Here is a 25,849-nt window from a genome sequence, read left to right on the forward strand (position 1 = left end):
TCTGTTTGCTAGTCAGCGGTATCTCATCTGACTGATATATTATGTCCGATCAACTAGTCTGGGCGTCAGGTAAGATAAATTGCGTGGTCCTTCAATACATACAGTTATTGCGAGAAAGAGTAAAGACGGCGTGAATTGTGTTTGATGCCCAAGTTTACTCCCATTAGGCATTTGACAAATAAAATGTGCGCGTCTCGTTTACAATCACGTGGGTTCCATTTGACGTACAAAGGTGCACTTAACACATTTCCTACAATATAATTTTGCATCCGCTAAAATACTACATACTTTAGACAACTTTGCTTGTCGAATTTACGGAAATTCATTCTAGTGTCATTCAAGTCGCATTCCTTGTGACATTCGTCGGTAATTTTTTTCTTTGTTTACTTAAACAACCTACGATTCCTCAATAAATGCGCATGAATATTAGTCACGTAGCAATAACGCTGTCTTTGGGATTCCCCCACAATCTTAGACCTCTTTTATTCCTTTCAACAGTCGCTTATTCGTGATAGGCTCGAACTGCCAAACAAGAAAAAAAGAAATCCAAAAGCTGCATATTCCTCAAAGGAAGACAGTCAACTGCACATCTATCTTGAGGTCACGTGGCTGTCACTGGAACAAATATCACTTGCTGAATACCGTCCATGCTTGGAAATGCTCTACTTATACGTGAAGAACGTTGATTTTGGTTAATTGACACTATCTCTCTTGAATTACTTGATGTGCTCCCCACGTTGCATCTACTGTAGTAACATAGCGTCACAGAGGCTTATGACCTTCCTCCGCCGCGGTGGTATAGTGGTTTTGGTGTTTGACTGCTGACCCCAAGGTCGCGGGATCGAATCTCGGGCGCGGCGTCCGCATTTCGATGGAGGAAAAGTGTTAGAGGATCGTGTGCCTAGATTTAGCAGCAACTTAAAGAACCCCAGGTGGTCGAAATTCCCAGAACGTAACGTTAATAATTGTTGTAGTTTTACGTCCCAAAATCGCGATATGAATATGAGAGACGTCGTAGTGCGTCTCTTCGTAATCATATATCGTCTCTGATAATCATATCGCGATTTTGGGACGTAAAACAACAACAATTATTAGACGTTACGCTCTTCGTGCGAAGCGAATGTGATCGCTACCGAGCAAGGACTCACGGAATACCTCCTTTCCGCTGTTCGTGGGGAGCACGTCTGGATATCAGAAGTCCACGATCTTCTGGCGGCAGAAATACGGCGTGTGGTTGGTGTCGTTTGTTATGTAGTCGACGTGTAGAGGTGGCTTGACCGGTGACGTGTCCAGCGCAGTCGAGTGGAGCTCGTGATTTTCGGTGGAGTTGAAGGTGGTCATGCTAACCGATCCATCGCAGGAGCGAGAAAGCCTGCAAAGCCGCGAGCGAAATTATATTATTTCCGCCTTCTCGAGGCGTGCTGTATAGCTACAGCCAAGACTCGGCTGCGCACACACCTCGCCGTGCCAAGCGCACGCCTGCACAACAACGCTGAGGTTACACGGCGCAAAGAGCCCCCTTCTCTAAAAACCGTTCGTCATCTCCAACTCTTTATCAATGAGAGTTATCGGAGCAGATTTCGATTCTGCACGCGGTTAGTTAGGAACTGCACGCGCAGCTATGTGAGTTATATCAAGGCAGCATTATGACTTATGACATATATTCGTGTTAAGAATATTCTGTTTTGTCTGTAGTTGACAAGCAATACGTTGGCATGCAATGATTCCACACGTTGAAGATATAGCCAATGATATCTTTGTATAACACACAGCGGTCGAAAGAATCTGAAACTCAGTCAAGGACGGCATAAGGTACAGTGGAATAATAAACGAAGTGAAATTGAAGTGAGAGGGAAGGAATGAGGGGGAGGGGAAAGGGAAAGTTGGTCCCATGTAACGTAGGAATAATTGAGGCATAAGTTCGTTCGCGATTTTGTGAATAATTACACACACACAAAAAAAGAAACTCGCTTACGCTTTTCCGTTCTGCACCACTTTATTGCCTGAAAGGAAATATGAACTTTGTTGTAGCATACAATTAAAACGCACTGCAGGGAAGAAAAAAGCGCAGCGCCCATTTGCCAAATGGCAAAGTGTTACTTCACATGACACAGCTTCACCCTTTCAGTAGGAGCCCGTTTTGCTAGTTTTCTTAAAAATAAGCTACGAGCAGGAAATAAGCTACTCCGCGTCGCGCTGCAGGAAACTTTGTTCGTAGGAGACTCTTTAAAAGCCCTTATTTCATGTAGGCTCACTGTAGGGAGGAAAATATAGCATTCTGAAAAGGCCCACTCTGCATATCACATTTAAAAGAAACCTAACAAGATAACACTCAAGCGCGTAAACATTAAGGGGAAAAAAGACGCTTACCAACGTTGGCTTTTAAACGCTGCTTCTTCATCCGGTAGCGGGCAAGAATAACGAACAGCAACAGCAAGAAAATGGCGGAGAAGGTGACAGTGATCAGGATGATAATGAGGGAGTTGCTCTCTTCGCAGCTGCCCCAGTCACCATCTGAAAGCCGGAAAAAAATTAACAAAGTTAAAGAAGATACCAAGATGTCTGTTCTAGTGGAAACCACCGTTCTTGGAACACGACAGTAGCGGACGCTTTGTACTGGCAGTAACTCAACTGCTGCACGCAACAGCCGTGGACGCGATTGATAGAAACGTCTATTTTGCTTGAAGGGTGGGCGTCCGTCGTGATTCTTTTCTTGCCACTACGCAGCGAAAGCGCTTATAACGACAGAAAGTGGAGCGACTGGTAGGGATTCATTATGAAAGTATTTAAACCACGCGGGCGCGGGCAAAATAGAAGAGAGCTTAACACAAACACCGGCGTTATTAGAAGAGTGGAATCGTTCCAAAGACGTTCTCAAAGCAGTTACGCCGATTCTATGCAACATGCCAGAACAGCTTTAGGAGAGCCTACAGCGCTCCGTTACGTCTACGATTGTTAGGCAGAATTGTCTTACCAGCGCGTACTGTGCCTTCCTCTTTTTTGTTTCCATACCGTATCTCCGTCCTCTCCTTTTTTCTTAGGCTATTTCCTTTTTTAACCACGGAGCTGTTAAAGCTGGGCGCAAGGTGTGATCCGTGGACTGGAAAAACCACTAGTTGGCGGGTATGCGCCACAGGAATTGGGCAAGCGCCCCTACAGAGTACCAGAACTTATGGGAACCATGTGAATGCGTTGCTGGTGGGAAAGGGAAGTGAGTGTGAGGAGGAGAGAAAGAGGGTGAAGCGTAGCATAGCCATGTATAGTATAGTGTAGGAAGGGGGAGGGTTCGGAGGAGTGATGTGAGGCTGAGGAAGAGGGAAAGGAGGAGAGATAGAGGGTGATGCAACACAGCATACTCATCTATAGTATAGTATAGCAACGGGTCGGAGAGGGAAGTGAGGGTGAGGAGGAAGAAAGAGAGGATGGCAGAGGGTAAGTCATAGCATATACTTGTATAGTACAGTACAGAAAGGGTGTGGGAAAGGGAAGCAACGGCGAGGATGAGTGGTGCGAGGGTGAAGAGAACAGCAAGAGGGGAGAGGGTGAAGCATCTCATAACCTTGTATAGTATAGCATAGCAAGGGGGTGGAGAAGTGAGGGTGAGGATGTAGAGGAGGAGGGGAGGAGGTATAACATTGCATAGCCAGTATGGAGTGGTGTAGCAAGGTGGTAGGAAAGGGAAGTGAGCGTAAGGAGGAGTGAAATGAGCGTTAGGAGGAGGGAAAAAAGGAAAGGGAAACGCCACCAGCTACGCTGTTTCCTCAGTCCTCGCACCACTTGTGCGTAGGTGCTCCAATTTTTTTTCGGTTCGAAGAACCTTCGGAGCTCGGCTTGTCGGCCTCTAATGTCGTCACGGTGTCATGTAGTCACTGCCCACCGTAAAACCAGTATGCGCCACGAAAATTGGGATTGGGTAAATCCCACGACTCGCCACCGGTCCACTTAAAATGGAGAAGGCAACGGTTAGCCCAACAAATAGCCGACGACGGTAGTGGAGCCGAAACACCCTTCCCTACATGCCGTAGGGAACTGAAACCGGGCATGTAGGGAAGACGAAGAAGAAGCACTGAAGGGCTGAACTGAAACCGGGGATGTAGGGAAGAAGAACAGGAAGAAGAAGAAAAAGAAGAAGAACGAGAAGCAGCAGAAGAAAAAGCTGAAGAAGAAGAAGCACCTTAGCGTAAGCTGCATTCCGACGCAGCTTTCCGATGACGCTATTGGAGCGGAAATACCCTTCCCTACATGCCCGGTTTCAGGCTTGGCCCCACTAGTGCCTCATCAAAGAAATCACTGCTTGCTTCGCACTTCCCCAGGTTTCACGTTAGTGGAGCTGAAACACCCTTGCCTACGTGCATCGCACCTCCCCAGTTTTTTTTTTTCGGGCGTTTCGAGCGAGAGCGCGTGGTTCTTGTTTGTTTTTAGGAGACCACACATAACCCTCTTCTTTGTCTCCTTTAGTACTGTAATTATGTTTACGGGAGTAATAATAATTTCGCTCAAGGAAAATGGTAAGCCTTTCATATGGGGAAAAAGCTAGTAAATTTGAGTAAGGGCGGACGTGATACATTCCATAGCGCCATATCAAATAATGTCAGGCACTTAAATTTATAGGTCCTCGATTGTGTGCAACATTTTACGTACCGTGATGTAATGTGCCATCCCAGTAGCGGTCAGGGGTGTCGGCGCGCAGAAGCACCGGTTCCGAGCGTCCCATCTCGTTGACAGCGTACAGCACGAGCACGTAGTTCAGGCCCACGGGCACATCCTGCACCCAGAAGGCGGGTCTCTCCGAGCTCAGGTTTGCGAGAAGCCTGTGGCACGAGATGTCGTGAACTTCTAGGTTGTACAGTTGGCGCAGTGCGCCACCATCACTCGGGTCTTCTAGGCACTCAGCCAGAAACGCGTCCTCCGTCTGGTTGCTTAGCGTGCAGTTGTACGGAGCCTTGGGCGGTCCTGCGAAAAGCATATAGCATGCATGCATTAGCTCGTACACCCTTTTATGATGAGGCGCAAGTCCGCAAGGAATGGTATAAACGGGCGTGTTTTTGCTTATATTGAAATCCAGCATTATGTCGATCTTAAATGGGAAAAGATAGCTCAAAACGACAAGCGAAGGAACACACAGGACGCGTGTGACGAACAGTCAGGACAGCGCTCGTCCTGTGTGTTCCTTCGCTTGGGCATCGTCTCATTTTGCGTTGTTTTTCCCATTTACGAATGTGTCACCGTGCAACTAGCCCAACGAACCACAATTATGTCGACATGTCTCGTCTGATCGCTTATTGGGACCTATTAGGCCACGAAAGTATACACCCTTCCAGCCTTTTCTGTCAACTAAAATACGTCTTTTAATGCACCAACCTTCACTTAGTACGCCTAATCGAGCCCCCCCCCCCCCAAAAAAAAAAAAAAAAAATGTTTCTACGCCAATACTTCTGCAAACTTTGAACTCTAATCTCTTTTTAAAGGCCGGGAACATGAATTTAAGCCTAAATCAGAAATGAATAATTGAGTGAATAATAAAAAAAAAACAGCAGGAGATAATGAAAAAGAACGTCTATATGCCATTATTGCGAGAGAGAGAGAGAACAACTTTATGAAATGCCTGCAGAGATTATGAGGCTCCCTCCGCGCAGGGAGGACGAGCTTTCATCGCGACGCGGCCATTACGTCAGTCTCGTGCGTTGTGCTCTTCGAGGCCGTGCTCCCGAGCTACTCCCGTGGGTCCGAGAGGGCCGCGGCCCCCTTCCTGGGGCGCCGCCCCCCTTCTCCTCGGTTTCGCTCGGTCGCTGTCTCTCTAGAGCTGCCGAGACTATTGCGACAAGCGAAAAAAAAAATACTGGTGAGCCAAATGCATACACTTACTGTAAAGGGATCGAGAGAAGCGGGACATACGCGTTGAGAAGCAACGGAACTTCTTTGTTATGTTTATACGTAAATACGTGAACAAAGTTTCTGTCCACATAGATCGATTATGCAGCACGGATTACTGACAGACAATGTAGTGCCAGTGAGCGCACTTGTTTACGTAGTCAAGCCACATACGATTAACTTCAGTTTATAGAAATATGTAAAGCTCACAAGTACCATAACTAAATAGGAACTGCCCTTCAATCGCTTTTGAGACCTAATTCCTTATTGTCTCTTTTATTCTGGCTGGAATTCGACCACTGTGTGTGCGCTCCTACGTGTAAATCGTCAGTCTTTGTCAGTCCTCGATAATTCTTGACAATGCCCAGTCTCGATTCTCTTTTATGCTCACTTATTTACGCTTATTGTTTCTGCATTTGTGGTTCCCCTTTTCAGTACCTGTCCAGAACATATACCGTTGCTATTAGAATTGCAGATGCCACATATTGCCTTTTTTCGTACTTTTTCGCGCTTGTTTGTTGTTTTTAGAGCGTTTTTCTAGTCGCTCTCCTCACGTGGAAGTCAGAACCCTGCTCACCCTTTATGTAATGCTATCGGATCCTTAAAGCGAAAAATAAATGAAATGTAAAGGAATCGACCGAGTGTGATGCGCACACACACACAAAAAAAGTGTGATGTGCGCGCACATTTGCATGTAACAAGTCCATGAATATGTCGTCCGGGAATGATACTTCGGTAGCTCAAACAACTTAGAAAGATTGCTCCCTAGGAAACAGCGTGTAGGAAACAAGCTCTGTATCTTGTTTCTTCACCACTTTGTCCCCGTGTGTGTGCGCTGTAATATTTCGAAGATGCTCAAACAAGCCTTTGATCGCTTAAATTCCAACCTCGCGTTCGGTTTCCGTTCTATCTCTCGTCTTCCGCTTTATGCTTCTTTAATCAATCTTCATGGACACTTCTTACTGATGCGTCAGTGAGCAAAAACAAGTGTGGTCATTGTCTGGCCTTTCCGCACTCCCTTTGCTGAACGTAAACAGGGAGCACGGATCTTAATGTCTGCGTATGCATTGCGATATGCGCTCCGCTGTCGCTACGAAGACTCGCGTTTTTCAACTCCAACGCCAAGAAATGTTGCAGAAACGAACCTGAAAGGACGCGCAAACAGCGCAAATATCGAACGTCACAAAGAGTTACGCACGTGCTGCTCTTCATAAACTAAAAAAAGAAAGAAACTTGCCAGTTTCGTTTTTTAATAAATGTTTATAATTACGGTGCACACTTCGTGCAAGTTGTTCTTTTTATTTCGTATTTTCGAAGGATGGGTGGGAAGACGTAACGCCTGGCACAAACGTTTCGTGTTGTGATGATTGATTGCGGTGTCCTTTATTGCTTCTCACTCGCTTTTTTTATTTTTATGCCATTTTCACTGATTGTTTGCAGAGACAAAGACACACGTGCGCGTCCTATTTTTCCTTAGCGCTTTGTCGTCCCACTAAAAGCAGCAGAAACCATTAGGGTGACCCAGAAATCACAATCGCGAGAAACAAGCAATGGTACATGGCGGTTACGCCCCGCAGTGAAAACGACGCCGCTGGATAGCGACCTAAACGACATGCGACTGCCGGGAAATAATAATAATAAAAAAAACGAGTGCCAGACACGTGGCGTTTTAACTCGCGAAGTGGATTAAATTAGACAGAGTAAACACGTTCCGAGGTAATAAACGCGTATATCGAACGGATGAATGTTTAGATAAGTACAGATCAACTGGAAAGCAGAGATTAAACGTGAGCGCGTGCCCACCACTGTCAGCGGGCGATGCAGCAAAATAGCTTTCACTGTGAAAATCGCAGTTCCTGCGATGATTTCCTTGCTTAAAATATTGTTGGGGAGTAGAAAAGCAGGCACGCACGCAGCGCGCTGTTTGTCGCAATAAACCACGTCGATTTTCCGGCGACAGACGACAGATGCTGGTAAAAAAAATATAAATAGGGTTACGTTAGAACCGGTTTGCCAAGCCCTGCTCAACCGCGGGGACCGAATCCCAGCCGCGGCGGCAGCATCTTCGATGGAGGCTAACCCTCGTATTATAGAACGTCCCTTCACTCAACGCTCCACCTTGACTTGAGAAAGTCGATGGGAGCGCCGTTTCTAGGCGAAACAAATCACTGCATATCAGCGATTATCTGCAGCGATTCTTGAGAAGCACGGCGTCATTTTCGGTCGAACAGCGGCGCTGTGCTCGACTTGTTCAAGTGAAGGACGAAGTTCGAGTCGAGGAGCGTTTGTGAATACAGGGGTAAATGCTAGAGGCCCGTGTACTTAGAGATTTTTGCTGTAGCATCTGTTTGCAAACTTTAGAATGGATAAAGCGGATTGATTGATTGATTGATTGATTGATTGATTGATTGATTGATTGATTGATTGATTGATTGATTGATTGATTGATTGATTGATTGATTGATTGATTGATTGATTGATTGATTGATTGATTGATTGATATTGGAGTGGAAGAAATTGACTGACCTATGGGCACGATCTGGAAGCGGCAGGGTTCCCTCTGTCGCCCGATATCGTTCGTGGCCCAGCACAGGAGCGTGCCGTAGTCGTATCTGTCACGCGGCACGTACGACGCCACACTGTGGCTGCCCTCGGACACGAAGGTCTGAATCTCGTGGCGGCGCAGGCTGCCGTTGAAGGCCCACTGGAAGCTGACGGCCGACGGGTGCGCGTCTACGTCACACGACACCTGGAGCATTTCGTGCGCAGCAGCCGGGTACACGGTGCGCTGGTGAAAGCCGCACACTGGCGAGTCTGCCGAAGAGGAAGCAATGCAATCGGGAATGCAAGCGCCCGAGTCGTAACAGTAACGAAACGCCCACGTGTGAGTGAGCTCTTGCGTGTAAATGAGTCATAACGAGGCTGCACTTTTCGGTGCAGCTCACGCGTTCTCGTGAGCTGCGCCAGGCCTCTTGCTGACAAGTCTATTATACTGAGCCCCAAGCTAAAGATATGTTTGCTACGCGCATTTGAGTGGGCTTTGCTTACTTTACTCAACGTGCGGAGGATAGGTTGAGCAAGCTCAGTCAGTTAAATTCACTAATTGATTAATGTTGCTAAACTTTCAAAAACAACACTGAAGCTTTGAGTTACGCCACACTGGAGAAATGGGTACTATTTCTGAAATCCTTCTATTCCTTAATTTATACCTAAATGACAGATTGGAGTGGAGTTCAACTGCAGAAACATTTTCTTTTGGTTATACGCACATGAAACAAACCACAAATGTGCGTGCGTATCTGTTTATTGAGAAATGGTCATTTGAAACTTGTTGGGATAGCCGGCTTCAATGTAATAAACAACAATAACAACAGGTGTGTCTAGCAATCAAACCCACAACTTCGTCCTTAGATATTTTCGAGAAAATGAAATTTTCGTCCCCCACATTCTCATATCGAAACAGTGGTATCATGTGGCGCTCTTTGGCATCAGCTGCCCCTTGCACCAGTAAACACCATACATCATCCCAGTTGTATCACGCGCTCGCACAGTAAGAAGGCGAATACCCTGACATAAATACGCATTCATTTTAAAAACAGCGCAGCAAAACGAAGACACTATAGAAAGAAACAACGGGACGGGCGCTGACTCGCGACTGAAAAGTTTATTCGAAAAAACAGATACTTAAGTACAAAAAGACACGTGATATCGACACCCGAAAACTAGGGTGAAGCCAAACAAAGCATGTATATGCCACATGGACGCCGTCAACATGCGCGTGAGAACCGTCTAGTCACCAAATGATGCTTGCAGATAGCTCTGTTCACTTTGTGATAATGACACTGAAGGATGGCTAATGCAGGAAGCTTCCTCTTTACAAATGTGATATGCTTCGATAATTTCCCCGATGAGTCGATTTCTTATGACGGTGAATGATTGTACATTCTTCAAAGCATGACTCACAACCACATGCATTGCAATGCGCTTTGTTTGGCTTGACTCTAGTTTTCGGGTGTCAATATCACGTGTCTTTTCGTACTTAAGTATCTGTTTTTTCGAATAAACTTTTCAGTTGCGAGTCATCGCCCGTCCCGTTGTTTCTTCCTATACTGTCTTCGTTTTGCTGCGCTCTTTTTAAAATGAATACAAACCAACTTGCCCAAATTTCCGTTCTCATAAATACGCACTCTGTTTCGTAGCAGCACACGGAGCAGTGTTATTAGCCCTAGTCTACTAACGTGAAGCCTTAAAGTATACCAGCCGCAGCCACACGGATCGGCGACGGCCAGTACAAAGCAGAACACCATGGAATGCATGGGCACAATGGACGCAGCTTGGCCTCCGTTGCCAAAGTCGCAGCGACATGAAGATTGACAGTGCACATCGGCAAGCGTGAACCCTGAATTTCCGACTGACAAGTAGCCAGAAGAAGACAGATCAATCATCATAGTGCTTCAATCAACGTTAGATTCAACACTTCGCGCGTTCGTCGGCAGGCTGAAATCGCCATAGGCTGAGTCCGTACAGCAGGTACTGGATGTTCTATGTCCAGTACTTGCAAGCCTTCAGTAGGCACCATTACTCAACGATTTACGATGGAACGTGATACGCTTGAGGTCTTGTGTCTAGAACTATCGAACGCAGCAATGTAGTTTAAGCTCAGCACGTGTATATTTTTTGTATGTTCCCTTCTTTCTATATCTCTATCTTTTCATCCCTTAATCCCCTTCCCCCAGTGTAGGGTAGCAAACCGGACGCGCGTCTGGTTGACCTTCCTGCCTTTCCTTCCTCTCCCTCCTCCTCCTCCTCCTTAAAGTATACGTCGTTACATCAAGCTATGATGTAACTGTTACTTGAAATTACGTCACCACTTCGGTTGTGCATTGTCACATTCGATATCTCCAAGTAAAGGTGGTATTTTGATGAACGATTTTTTCATCGAATGATAGACGCCCAGGTGATGTGCGCCGATTTGACTCGCACATCGGATTGCTGCGTTGTGAACAGAGAATAGCCACTTACATTTTACCCTTAAATGGAGCTCGTTGCTGACCGACTCGCCTTCGCTGTTAGTGGCGACGCATGTGTAGCGCCCAGCGTTCAGACGCTGGATGGCCTGGAACACGAGCGACTGGTTGCTCGTGATCACCTTGGCCGCCGGGTCCGAGTGGACTTCCTGGCTGTCTTCGAAGCGCCACGTGACCTCGCTGACCCGAGGGTTTGCGTCGATGCTGCATTCCAGGTACACGTCCTGCCCCTCGTAGATCTCCTCCAGCCGCAGTCGCTTGCCGAGCTGAAGCGTAACAATGGGCTTGTCTGCGAGGTTCCGGAAAATGGCCGTTAGTATAACGTGCATGTCTACAAAGTGAAGAACACGGATACAAGAAGGTACTAGCAGCATGGACGTGACAAGCGCCTCTGTTCTTCGTAGTTGTAAACGATCGATGCCCGAATTAGCCCTACAGCGTGTACCACACATGTCATCGCTAAATTCACTTAATTAAATGTATACATATTGAGACATTAGCATTAGTTCTAAATACAAAACATATTTAGCGTGTTCGCTTAGACAAGAAAACTGGGATATCTCGACAACTTAACGCCTTGGTATAGAGGCATGCTGAAATAACACCGAAGCTGATCGCTTGTGATACGTGCCCAGGAAGCCTGAGGTAAATAACAAGCTGTCTTTCACATCTATAGTCCTTGTCTTTGACATCACTCTCTCTCTCACTCACTCACTCACTCACTCACTCACTCACTCACTCACTCACTCACTCACTCACTCACTCACTCACTCACTCACTCACTCACTCACTCACTCACTCACTCACTCACTCACTCACTCACTCACTCACTCACTCACTCACTCACTCACTCACTCACTCACTCACTCACTCACTCACTCACTCACACGCACAGGCGCGCACACACATTTTCCTGTTATTTCATGTTATTATTGTTTCGTTGCCATTCCATAGAAATGCACTTACAATGTACGTCAAGGCTGTACGTGGCTTCGAGGAAACTTCCTGCAATGCTAGGGTTTTCGGCCACGCATCGGAGTCGTTTTTCGTTGTCCTCTTTTCTGGGTGTGTACGTGACCACCGAGAAAACACGGTTTCCGATGAGCATCACCTATGTATCCGACAAATAAAAAACACAAGTTAGAACTTTACCAGTGGCCTCTCATTGTAAATACATACATACAATACACCACAGCGTTCACGTATCTTATGCCCGCACTGTACAATACAAAAAAAATGCTTTAGATATCTTTTATGCGTGAACGATCGCCTTGCTACTGCACACTCAAATAGATGCCGAGTGGTCATAAGGGAACACCCGCACACATGCAAAAAAAAGGTAAACTAAGTTCGTGCGATTTAACGAGCCTGTAAAAAACCTGGAGGACGCTTGAGCTTCGCCTTCAAGTGTAAAACGCGATAGAGTAATCGGGCCCCGTGCGCATCGCCTTCTCAATTGCTAGCCTTGCTTCGGTTCTCGATGCACGCCTCAACCGTACCGCAGGGAAACGGACGTCTGTGCGCGTAACATTGGCCGCTTCAAACTATCCTAGAATGCCTACTGCAAGTACAGTTGCGCAGTGCCCACTACGCCATAATTCTTCCTTTTTCGAATCAGTGAAAGGCCCACTACACGTCCGTAATGCAACACGCAACGCTACGCAGCTGCTCACTTTGTTGATGCTTTTTGCTAATGATAATGTTAAATATGTCTGGGCGCTTTGTAATGGGTGGGCCTTCAAAACACCCACTCGTCGCACAGTTCACATGTTTTGAGGCCTGGCGCGATTCTACGCTTCTGCCATGCAATATTACACGCGTTAAGGAGACTCCTCCCATAACATGACATTCATATAGTCCATCTTTCCGAAGCAGTTTCAAGCAATGGCGTGGCTCTGTGGTAGGACACCTGCTTGCCACGCAGAAGGCCTGGGTTCGATTCTCACTGGAGCCGAAGATTTTTATTACTTATTTTATTTCAATCATTCTCGATTTCTTGGTCACGGACAACGCTGATTTTTCGCTCACAACCAATGACGCCGACGCCAACACCGGGATTTCTACGAAACGAGCTCTTACACGCTATCATGTTAAAATAAAAGAACGGGCCTGGGTTAGTCGATTTGGGTGCGTGTCCACGTATGTATATGAATCTGAGAGCCCATGTCTCTTTAACTAATAGTAAACAAGCATTATTCATTCTTATCAGCTGTGCCGGCAGTGCTAAATGTGAGGTTAAATTTGTTAATGTAGCATCACCCTTGATCTCCTCATTTCGATTAGGTTTATAATCAGGTTTGTAGTTACTTCACTCACTAACACCCTTGTAGATGAATGGGTTTTTAAGTAAGCTTCAAGCAAAAGTGCACCTTCGGTTTTTCCTGCGGGCCCACAATATCGAAGAGATGATATCAGCCGGAACAATGCCATATTTTCATACAAAAGCAGCTCAGCCTGTTTTTATTTTAGTCACACTTTTTGTCTCTCATTTTTTTTTAAATAAATTCTACAAGAAATTTTAGATTTGAGGAGTTGTGACAAGCGCGAAGAAACAGGAAATTACAGAGGATATGCTATAACACAGCACGTAGACAGACCTTTACGTTGTCGGCTGATATCTTGGCCTTTCCACACCACCAAGTTATCACGGGTGCTGGACGAGAGCCGGCTGCTTCACACTCAATTTCTGCAGGCAGACCAGCGGCCAGCGGACGCTGCTTTGAGCGAATGCGCACCATCGATGGCTTCACTGCAACGATGTTCAGATATCACAAAAAAAAAAAAGACAGAATAACCATCTCTATTGTTCAAAAGAGGGTCAGGGGAGGAGTCAACGAAGATTTGAGACGGTGACGCCGCTAAAGAGGCCTCGTAGGCAGCGTTCCATTGAACAATGTCCTTTTACATGCAATGTAGTTAAAGGATTGAAATATGTGCCCTTTCTGTGTTCTTTGATTTGTTTACTTCGAACACTGATTGACATATGAACGCAAGTTCACATATGCAGTGTGTGTGTGAGTTCTTTTATTAGTTCTCCGCTAGAAATTCTGGACCCGTATTCACAAAAACGTAAAAATTGTCATTAGAGAATATTTCAGCCAATCACGATGCGGCATATATCATTAGCGAAGTCATCTGACTAATGGGAAAGCACACTTACGAAAAAAGAAGTTTTGTGAATTCGGCCCCTGTCGAGCCACCGCCAACGCCAGCTAAGAGCCCATACGCTTTGTAACAGCATTCTACGGCCAATAACTGGTGGTACACGGATTCTGAATGATTCTGGATGTGCTTTAGTTACTGGTAAAATGTCATTTCACGGGGCATGTGCACAGGCGCGTCTTGTCATGACATCACAGTCACAGATAACACGAATGCTCATGAGCTAAAGGTAACGAACACGAAACGGGCAAATAATAACTGTGTCTACGCGCGCGGACGGGAAATGGTGAGAAGTGTCAACGACCCCATCCAGATATCGGAAGTTTCGTATTCATCTCCGAAACATACTGCGCACTCAGGCCTCACGCGAAAGTCCTATTCTTAGCATATGGGAGGTAGCAGTCAATAGCGAGTCTCTAAAGCTCTGCAGCCGTATAACTTTGTAGTACACAAAGCGATCATTCGCACGCGAACGAGATCGTGCGAGCAGCAAGCTTCGCAAAACGCTTGGCGCCAGCCGTTGCTGTCCCGAAAAGTAAATAAGACTAAACCAAACTAAATAACGACGTGCAATAAAAAAAGCGATACAATACACAAAGGAAAAAAAATATGCGTACTCAATGACGTGCACGCAAGGGCTGCTCGCACCATTCGCCGTGAATAGCAATGTCGGGTGCGTTGGCTTCATCTGTTTATACCAGAGGGGATGGGCGGCCAACTTTCTCTCCCCGGAGTTGCTCGCATTATCTCTGTTGGATAATACGAGCCGGTGAACTCCGATTGCGGCCGTCCTTTTTTGCATATACATTTCGGTGTACACGTAATAAACGTCGGCAGCAATTTCGGGCTCGGCTCGCATTCGTAGGTACCGCCTACACCTATATCGAATGGTACTCCGCCCCCCCCCCTCCCCCTTTTTTGTGTCTCTTACCTCGTACTAGCCAACACCTTCCGGCAATCTTCTTTGTTTTTTGCGTGGACGCTATTTTCTGTATGTTCCCTGCGCTGTTTAATGGATACCTCCACATACACACGCATTTGTCTCGACTACACTCACTCCTCCCCACCCCCCTTTTTTTTCCATTTACCTTCCCCACACTTTCGGCTGCGTCAGAAGGGTGGGTGACCGCCGAGATGATTGCAGTGGGAGCTTAAATTACGCTGGGCCGCTGGAGGAAAGGGACACACAAAGCCACGGAGAAAAGGCGCGCCGGCAGACAGGAAGAAGGGAATTGGGGACCACTCCCTGCAAATAACTAAAGCTCCGCTGTCACAGTGCGCTCGCAGCTGTCGCACGTCAGCCTCTCCTGGGAAGAGACGCGATATGGATGAGTGTCCTCGTCGACACAACAGGAGCGGCGCTCGTCAGAAATCACTTCAGCTGTCTCGTACTCTTATACGAGAACATTTTTTGCTTTCTTTTTCCCCGCGAAGGCTGAGATGGCGTCATTCGCCTTATACGATTCTTGGCTTCCGCGAAGATTGTTGTTGACGTGTCGCTAATATCGCTTCCTGGAAGAAACGAAGGTAGCCGCCCGCGTTTTCGAGAGCGCGCCCGTCAACGCGGCAATGTGCCTCGGGCGAATATTAATTCGTGTCAATGTGGCGGGCCGCAACAGAACCCGCTGTTACCCAAAGATTGGAACGATATGCAATGGTCTTTTCGTGGTGCTCGCGGAAACGAACAGTCGCCGTAATGGAATGCGAGGGCGCCGTAATTAAGCGCTTTACTTACACTTACTCGGATTACCACGGAAGAGAAGGCGTTAACTAAGCATACGACAGGGGTAATATATGTATAATATTGAAATTAGCGAAATTAGTTAATGAGTTATGTCACATTCCAATAAAGTTCTTGTCATGTCATGTCATGGTTTTACCTTCAGCAGTATGAGGCAATTGATGACAGTTTGCCGGGTTCGATCTCGGCCGTGGTGGTCGCATTTCGATGGAGGCGAAATGCTAAAGATCCGTGTACTGTGCCATGTGAATGCACACCAGATAGTCGAAGTTTCCTAATAATAATAATAATAATAATAATAATAATAATAATAATAATAATAATAATAATAATAATAATAATAATAATAATAATAATAATAATATCTAGGGTTTAACGTCCCACAACAACGATATGATTATGAGGGACGCCGTAGTGGAGAGGGCTCCTGAAATTCCGACCCCCTGGGATTCTTTAACGTGCACCTAAGTCTAAGTATACACGGGCCTCAAACATTATCGCTTCCATTGAAAATGCAACCGCCGCGGCCGGGATTCGACCCCACGACCTTCGGGTCAGCAATGCAGTAAATTTCCTAGGCTGTGCACTACGGCGTGCCTCATACTCATATCGTGGTTTTTCACGTTAACCCTTTCTGGCGCCACCTATGAGTCAAATCGATGCAATGTTATTTCAAGGCACTCGATAATATATTGCAACAAAAATAATGTCGTCATACGTTCATTTATGTGCGTTATGGTAATCATTCCTAATTATTATATAGTTAAATATCTATTCCGATGCCCTTCGTGCTCCCTTTCTGCATAAATAGACTGGAATCTCAGGCTAGAAATATAGTGCAAATTCGTTTTCAGTTATGTCCATGCTGAGCGAAGAAAAATTATGCTTTTGACGCGGGTCGTGCGAAGCGGCACGTCGAACGACTCGTCGAATATGGTAGTGCCTTCAGCAAAGTGATCATATGCAACAGTACGCTGCAAAATGAAGTTGAATGAAGACAAATTCACTATGCAGGAGGTTCAGTTCATCCAAAGCTCAGTGTATCTTGCTCTTTCTTAGCCCCTAGTCGATAAAAATAGCGCCTCAAAGGTTTAAACTCCAGATATTATTATTATTATTATTATTATTATTATTATTATTATTATTATTATTATTATTATTATTATTATTATTATTATTATTATTATTATTATTATTATGTTTCCCTGCAACGTTTTTGATTCAGCACGCGTTCGCTTAGCTTCTGTAAATTATTGAAAAAAAAAAGATATTAGTATAACGTCTTCAGATATATGAGGACACTTACGGTATAGGTCGATTACAACGCTTGTTGTGACCACGTACGTCTCGTTGTGGTTGGACGCCTTGCACACAAGCGAAACGTTGAGGTCGTGCCGATGCAGTTGCGGCAGCTCCAGTGTCGACCTGGTGACGCCGAGCGACGAGCTGTCGACTGTGTGGTGCAGCTGCTTCGTTCCGTTTCGCCACCACGTCACCGTCGGCTCTGGAATGCCTGCGAGAAACGCAATTGACAATTCTTACAAACACGGTGCTGTCATTTCAGCAAGGAAAGAAAGCGGGACACGAGATCCAAGTTTTGTTCACTAGCACGAAACAACTGCCGCTTGCCGGGTTCGCAATGTTATACGCCATTACGCGTGCAGCTGGACTGATTCGTAAGGCGACATGAGCTAGACAATGGCGTAGCAAACGCTACCCTTTGTCGATGGAGAAATACAGAAGAATAGGTTATAGAGGAAACTAAGGAGAGGCCAGCACGGCTCAGCCTTGTTACCTACCCTTCCCAGCCCTAATCAGAATTGCTTGATGCAGTTGGTTCATTATACAAACTGGGTGTTAAATGTGCCAAATTGAGAAATCGGACACCGCACAATAACATTCGCGGAGAGATTGAGCGCAGAAAACATCGAACTGCGTTCAATGTGTCTTTGTATCTTTGAGGTGTCCTATTTCCCAATCTTGCGCATTTAACGATAATTTTTGCAGCCCTCTTTCGCAATCAAGACACGCGCGATGACTGCTTACTGTATTGCACGTGCAGTCACCTAATTTGACCATCATTGAACTACTAATGAAAAGGATATACATAAATTAACCGAATGTACAAGTTATAATCCTTATAGCGGGAACATTTTACGCAATGAGCGTTTGTTGTTCGACAAGCGTGTGCGTGGTATTGAGAACAAAAACAACGTCTTCTGAGGAACACAAAAAATGTCCCTTCAGTGCCACGTCTCATGCGCACTTAACGCTGAAAGAGTCGCGCCGATGGTCCTCGTACAATAATATATATTCCCGAATATATTTTAGGCGCGAAGGTGCACATATTTTCTAGGTAAGGCTTACATACTCTTTCAACTTTTAGTAACATCAGCTAGCTACTTTTCGGGTCTCGAAACGAAGGAATTAAGCGGGGAGATGATGTGCCATTCGGCTGCGGTCAATCTAAACCTCTTGTCAACTAACGTGAAAAGTGAGAGGAGGCTCATTTTGAATTACTGACGTTGGCTGCGACTAAGTGCTTATAAGAAGAGGGAGGGGGGGGGGGTTGGGAAATCTGCACGTTAGTATTGGTTCTTCGTCTCGTTCGTACGCAGCCCTGACGACTCACAATGAGTCGGTGGTGATGCTAATGCAGAGGCCGGCCTGTCAGCCACAGCGCCGTCGCTCAAGTACCAACGGCCTATCGGAAGAGTGTGCAAAGCCAGTGGAGGACAATCACCAGGAGGTCCTGACTAGCCGTAACCATTGGTAATTAGTGTTAACGAGGGCTTCTGCTGCGCCAGGGGTAATGGACATAAAAATAGCGGTTGACGAACATAACAGAAAACTATAATAGCGGGAGGGGGAAGGGGGTAACCACCAAGACCATTTCTTATAGAAGCCACAGCCTGTCATGAAGGCATGCTAGGCGGAAGTGAGCTGCGCAGTTTGACGTTAAATTAAACGACGCGGCCCGCTTAAGCTTAGGATTGATGGCACGCCTGTAGTATGGTTTTAAGCGAAAGTGCGTTATTTGTTTGTTTCGTTCATGCCCCCTGGTTCATAATTCCCTATTGTGACGGAAGAAACCCTTTATGACTTACACTGCCATCAACTTCCTGTCGGAGTTTATAATGGCGTCGACAGGTAGAAATATTTTAATAAGCGGAGAAGCATTTAAAGAAAGCATAGCCATCATATGCCACTACTTAGTCACGCATATTGTAATTTCTGTTGTCATAACGGCACTGTTGTTAACGTGTCCCTATAGGCTGTTTTCCAAAAGCATGTGCGAATTCAGCAAATTCTAGTTATCTACGAGGAAGAGATGCAACTTTCATAAGTTCATCCAGTAAGCCTTGCTGACGCTGTACGCACTGTTGAGGAGGCGACTCACACAAGGTTTAATTCAGGTGTACTGAGGCGTACGACACTCGACAATTGCCTAATCCCGAGTGGATGTGCTTCTCGATGCAGCCAAGCCTATCGTACCCTACTAACTTACACAGATGATAATAGGCCATTAGTGATGTGACTGTGAGGGCTGTGATATTGTGTTTGTAATTGTAGTCCCCCCCCCCTCTTTTCCTGTATCTCTTTCTGTATACTTTTCACTTTCACGCTCCCCATACCTTTCACTAGGGTAGTTACCAGTGATACCAGTTATTCTAAACTGGTTGACATTCCTGCCTTCCTTCTCTGTCCTGTTCCTTCCTTCAAAAAAACTAACTTGGCCTCCCGTTCGTAAAGCTTTTTAAAGACGATAATCTTGGGGAACTTAAACGCAGAAATTTTTGGTCTGTCTTTCTGTTTGTCGGCATGTCACCCGATTCAGCCACCCAGCCAAAGTTGAACCACTTGCTTACCGCCCACCCATCTTGAACGGGTACGACTGTTCATACTTGTGAACGTTGTCGATCAAAAAGTGAATATTACGCATATGTGAGGCGCAACATCATTAGGTTTGTATTAGGTGGTGTGTTCCTTTAATAGAAAATACATAGATACGCAATTTTAAAGACCCTAGTTTCTTAAGCTGCGCTGAAAATGCGACTGCGCTGAAACTTGTCTTCCTCCGTGCCCTCTGCACAAGCTCATGTTGTGTTTCGGTTTCGGTTCAGTATTGCATTGTACGAATGACAAGGGGCGCCGCTCTGGCATTCCTGTTTTACCCAGGCGACGTGTAAATAAGAGAGTTTGTGGAGAGTACTCGTTGAGTGCGGACGTTTCTTCTACTTCGGCGCATCGCGCCAAACAGCGTGTTCGGGCTGGCCGGTGTCCCCACCGGTCGCGTTGGTCACCGCCGGTCGTCGCATGCCGCTGCGCCGGGACTACCAGCCCGCAACACAGCACTCATGTTTCCCGACGTATTGCCAGATGGCGTCGATATCTCACGCAGCGCCTCTTCTATCGTCTTTAGACGACATTTGCAGCGAAGCACGCAGATACGCGGCCAATTTTTTTTTGGTGCGAAGCAACTTATGCGCTCGGGCTGCCGGCGTCTCCTGTCGTGGTAGCCCGTCACGTTGTTGCCCGTCACGGTAAAGCAAGTGGCAAATAAGACAGCACGTTCGCTCAGGAAAAGCTCGCGAGAGACAACGCCACGTGCGCTTCTCCGAGTGTCGAATTGGGCGAATAAGACGGCGCGTTGGCTCAGGAAAAGCTCTATTTCTGCGATGATGGACCCTGTCTGCGACGCTGTCTGTAGCAATGAGAGGACGCTGTCCTCTCATTGCTATCGACGTGTCACTATGGGAAACACCGGTGCTTCGCACCTCCCCAGGTTTCACGTTAGTTGAGCTGTCTTGTATAGTATAGTATAGCAAGGGATGGGAAAGGAAAGTGATGGTGAGAAGGAAGAAAAAAAGGAGGGCAACGTCACCAGCCCCGCCGCTTTCATAGTCTTTGGACTACTGGTGCGTAGATGGCACAATTGTTTAACACTGTTTTATGCCGGGGTTCACCAAGATTTCAGTGACGCATTTCCGTCAAATGACGTCGAAAAAATGCACATAATCAGATGGCAAAGAAAAAAAGTTCCGTCAACGGGCATCGAACCCACGACCGCTCGGTCCGCAACAACAGATGCCGGGCGCGCTATCCACTGCGCCACGGTCACTTTTTTTTTTTCTTTATTACTTACTTTTGCACCTCATACAATAATATTACAGTGCATAAACAGTACATACAGAGGTAATTACCAGAATGGTTACGGTCACAGACTCTAGAGGCTTTACAAACGCTCCTTTTATATCTACCACTCTCCCAGTCGGCGGGATGGTGTTGCCCGTTGGGAACGGCAAAGTAAAGTAATTCATCATTACTGTGGCTTCCGCGATTAGTACCTGCACGCGTTACACGTTCGTCCCATTCGGCGCATTTTCAATAGAAGCGCAATTTTGTCCATGCCTTAACACACCGCAAGGTGGCGACCTTAACGCAAGCGTCGTAAGGGACCTTAAAGCGTCGTAAAAGCGTCGGCCTCGCTCATAGCATCACGCTAATCAAACCAAAAAATAGCTCTGCGACTCGCGCCTGCCCTGGCTGTAACACCGCGTTCCCCGCCTACGCGCTTACCCCAAGAAAAATTGCGGCCGGGCTACCGGGGCGGCACGACGCGCTTTGCGTTTCCCTCTAGTGCGTCCGTGGTGTTCAATCACATGTTATCATGCCGCAGGATGGCGATCAAGTTCTGCGTCCAATATGAGACGCTCTTGTGGCTATCACACCTCATTCTCTGATTACGCTTTCACCGTTAACTACTACAGCTACCACAAGGGTTTGTTTAATCATTGAACATGGACGTTAGTTGTCGGCATGGAGATGTACCACCAAGCATCAAAGTGGGTACATCCACGTTAAGCGGTGCCATAGCTGCCAGACATCTACGTTGTGCAAACTCTCTTATATAAATTTATAGTAAACATGCAGTTACGTCTTTAAGGGCACGTTTTACTTTCGTGTTATTCCGATTCCTATGACGGAGGGATCAACCATGTTTTAAATGCGAAGCATTTCTTAGCGAACCTCTGGCACTTTGAGCGTTTCTATCTATCTATCTATCTATCTATCTATCTATCTATCTATCTATCTATCTATCTATCTATCTATCTATCTATCTATCATCTATCTATCTATCTATCTATCTAATATCTATCATCTATCTATTATCTATCTATCTATCTACTATCTATCTATCTATCTATCTATCTATCTATCTATCTATACTATCTATCTATCTATCTATCTAGCTATCTATCTATCTATCTATCTATCATCCCTATCTATCTATCTATCTACTATCTATCTATCTATCTATCTATCTATCTATATCTATCCTTATCTATCTATCTATCTAGCCGCCCTACGTCTGGGTGCTCTCATTATGGCCTCCTTAACTTGGTGTAGACCAAAATTTGCATGGGAGGGTAAGAGGATTTGACGAATATGATTGCCGGGTCATGACATGAATAACGTTAAAATCTTGTCGCGTACGTCGTCAAACCCTTTCCACTAGACACGTGTGGCACATACCCGTTTACCACGGGCCGCGGTGTACGGGCATGCGCCACAGGTGATTGACAGTTTAAATCTACCCAGGAACGGCGAGAACAGACATTGGTAACTTAAATGCTAGAGCGTTAAGGAAAACCAACATCGGCAGCGTTGGCTCAACGAATGGAAAGAATGAAAATTAGGATCCCAGTAGGAATCGAACCCAAGCATTCTGCGTGGCAATCAGGTACCACTGAGCCACGCCAGGTCTAATAAACTGGTTTGGAAAAACAGCCTACGCAGGCGTAATATCGGTGCAACGTCAGTTGTGGTTGTGGTGCTGGCTATCTAATATTACAAGAAAGTAATAAACACTACATGATACTCCTACGATGTGTACTCCTACGATACATGCGTCATATGAGATTAACGTCTGTAGTTCCAGTGTTGGTTCCGCTTTTATAGCAGTCTAATAAACATTACGTTTGTATTCCTATGATTCAGCAAGCTATATTGAAGCATTGCCCGACCCCGGAGGTATACATTAACGAAAGTTACATATGATATCCACATCACCCCTCCCCCCCCCCCCCCCCCCCACCCCCCCCCCGTAAAGTGCACTTCGTTCACCAGAACGACGCAGTGTCCTCTTCATTTCTTACGAGGTTGGGTGATGGCCTCATGCTGACCGAGGATGATGCCAGTTTGATTGACAGCCGCTTTTTAGACTAGGCTACGCAGGCCACATACGCCCAGGTAGTCTACGAATACGACAAACACCATCCACTGATGTTGGTCTACGTAACACTATCCAGGCCTACCAGCCTCGACGGCCTATACCTCACCAACACGAAGGGTGGCTTCAGGTTCCAACATGTCGCCGGCTCTGTCGACAGACAATTTGTCGAGGAAATGACCGAGGCATCCACGAATTCCAACAGCTCTACTATACGACATACTTCACTACACATAGACCCCTCGTCCGTCACCACGATCACGACCCGACAAGTCATGACCAGCTACTGGTGCTCACTGATCACGGGGATGATGCCCTTGTTCAAGAAATGTCAAGAACTTCTTGCACACATGCACACGGGTTCGTGAAACGTGCGGGCGTTCTCGGGACACGTATAAGCACTACATATCAGCTTACCGCTTCTGGTGTTGGTAATACCCACGTTGCCATTGGCAGCGTTACCCAACCGTAAACAACCGGTTATATCACACATACGCGGCTCTTCAACATGTATATGTGTGCGTATAAAATTTATACAAACCTTTAGCGACATTTTGTAACCTGTCGCTCAGTAAAAAAGTTACGCCACAGTCACCTACCCGCCGCATGCTTCGCATAACATCGACACCCACGTTACGTGGGATCTGCCGATTTTTTTTTTATTTCTTGTTCGCAGTTAACTTCTGCCTGTGTTTCCTATCATTTGTTTATTTCTTTCCTCTTCCTTTCTTCATGTCCTACTTCACGTCCCGCCTCCCGGAAGGACAGAGGACATTGTGCTCCTCTTGGTGGCAGCTGTCAGCCTGCTCCCCCACCACTTCCTCTTAGTCCTTTCATGTCGGTTTATGTTTGGATCTCACATAATAATAATACGATTAATTATTAACACCTAGGGTACAGTTTTCTCAATAATAACGTTTACGACACATGGTTATAAAGTAAAATAAGAACAGACGGCAAGTATTAAGAAATATACGCGTATATAAGGCGGCGCGAGCAGCAGTCGCTTATTGGCTTACTGTATGCAATTGTGAGCTCAAATGGAACTATGTGAGGTTATAAGATGAAGACATCTAATGGACTGCAATAAAGTAAGTCACAAATATCAAAAGTACGAGCGATGTGTCCAACATTCATTTATATATATATATATACAGTCTTCCGCGGCCTTGCAAGACTAAAAGGCGGGCTTGCGGTAATGTCCCACCAGCTCACTCTCTGCGTGCTGCAGTTGCTCGAAAAGGTTGCTCTATGGGAGTGTCAAGTACTTTCCGATATCACGTCTTTTCCACGGCGTCTATTGCTGCAGTGCCATTCAGTTTCGCCTTGAGATGAATTCCGATAACCTTTCGCTGAACTAAGGTGAACAAAGCACCTAATAAAGAGGGAAGGCAAGCGTCCACCAAAATGAACTAACGGGATGTCGATAAAATACGGGCAGACTGTGTAACTTTAAGGCTGTGATGCAGCAAGGGGTAGGCAATTATGTGAAGGCAAAGACAGAAAATCACTTATACAGCGACAAAGAGAGAGTGTGGATGAAAGAGTATGGCGGATATGAAGTTGATCTGAACATTATTATGGTTCAGCGGAAACATTCGTGGAAAATGCTCCCAGGAACGCGCAAATAAAACCAAGAACGGAAGAGAAAGACGGCGAAAAGGGAACGTTGTAATAGCGGTGACAGGAAATCGTGGCGGAAGTGATGTATTAGGTGTCGCCGCAGAAATCTGGACGTTATTTCGGTGTCCCTAGGGCAACTTCGTCTCCCTTTCTTCGGGCGTGATTGAGAGCCTGCTAAGAGGAAGCTACCGCTAACAAAAGCCCGTCTGCGAAGAGGAACGCTATACTTTGGCTCTTCGCGGCGCGCTGTCGCCGCGAAGAGCCATTCCGCGTTTCTTGCGAACTGTTTCCCAACACCGCAGTATACGTTATATTTATGCATTTAACGATCGATTTTGTACTTCTTAGTTTGTTGTTTCCAGAGAGGACCCTGTTAGAATGGTGTCCTGGACCACGTAAACAAAGCAAAGAAGTGCAATCATCTGTGCAGGTGAAAACAACTGTATTTCATTCGCAACAAATTGAACAAGCCTACAATTTTGTTTTTTTTTTTTTAAGGTTAAAGCCTTAGATGCCTCATCGAACACGAAAAGTGACCGTAGGCGTCGGCGTCAACACGGGTGGTGCGAAAGAATCATCATGATGTGAGGACGTCAGAGGTCACCAAAATTTGTGACTTCGTTGTGACGTCATAGCGCCGTCACTCTGACGTCATCGCATGATATCATCGCTTGGCCATAGGAGGGCCGATCCCGGAGGCACTTGAGTGCAGAAAGCATGCAATACCTTTCATTTCGGAGGCATTGCAATACCACGCCAGGTACAGGAAGCTTTCGGGGCCGAAGGGATCAGTGCTATTGACTTCGAAGAAAAGATGAAGGCGGCTTTCGCCTTCGAGTCATCTAAGGCAAATCGATGAGGGACTGTGTGATTATTCTTGGTGAGGTTAGTGAGCAATTATGATGAGAGAGACAATTTATTAGAAGACAGAGAGATTTGCCTGAGCTAGTACGCTCTAGTCTATGAAAAAAAAAATACCTGTTGCTGTTTTTCGTTCGTTCAGACTTGCCGCATATTTCAATCCCTTTAATAATACACTTTAACTCTCTTCAAAGTCGCTCCTCCCATGACTGCTCGAAGGGAGTGCAATAATCTCCAAAAAGGGTGTCACGCTTTCGCAAAGATGAATTAAGAGTAACGTGAGAGCTGTTTTTTTTTTTTTAGCGAAGTTACGGCGCAGCTCGTGCCACG

General features: G+C 46.0%; 1 protein-coding gene across 1 annotated transcript in view; it reads right to left on the minus strand.

Annotated features, from left to right (window-relative positions):
* Positions 1–1,154: 1,154 nt before the first annotated feature.
* LOC119385822 (hemicentin-1) overlaps positions 1,155–25,849 on the minus strand; it is a 204,522-nt gene continuing 179,827 nt past the window's right edge. The window contains exons 4-12 of the mRNA XM_049414123.1: positions 17,108–17,314; positions 13,496–13,647; positions 11,865–12,009; positions 10,894–11,187; positions 8,398–8,685; positions 4,642–4,953; positions 2,371–2,514; positions 1,976–2,003; positions 1,155–1,372 (exon numbers count right to left, since the gene is read on the minus strand). Of these exons, the coding sequence (XP_049270080.1) occupies positions 1,192–1,372; positions 1,976–2,003; positions 2,371–2,514; positions 4,642–4,953; positions 8,398–8,685; positions 10,894–11,187; positions 11,865–12,009; positions 13,496–13,647; positions 17,108–17,314 (1,751 nt within the window). The 3' untranslated portion in view covers positions 1,155–1,191. The remainder of the gene's footprint in view (positions 1,373–1,975; positions 2,004–2,370; positions 2,515–4,641; positions 4,954–8,397; positions 8,686–10,893; positions 11,188–11,864; positions 12,010–13,495; positions 13,648–17,107; positions 17,315–25,849) is intronic.

This window comes from Rhipicephalus sanguineus, chromosome 3, assembly GCF_013339695.2.
Source record: "Rhipicephalus sanguineus isolate Rsan-2018 chromosome 3, BIME_Rsan_1.4, whole genome shotgun sequence".
NCBI lineage: Eukaryota > Metazoa > Arthropoda > Arachnida > Ixodida > Ixodidae > Rhipicephalus > Rhipicephalus sanguineus.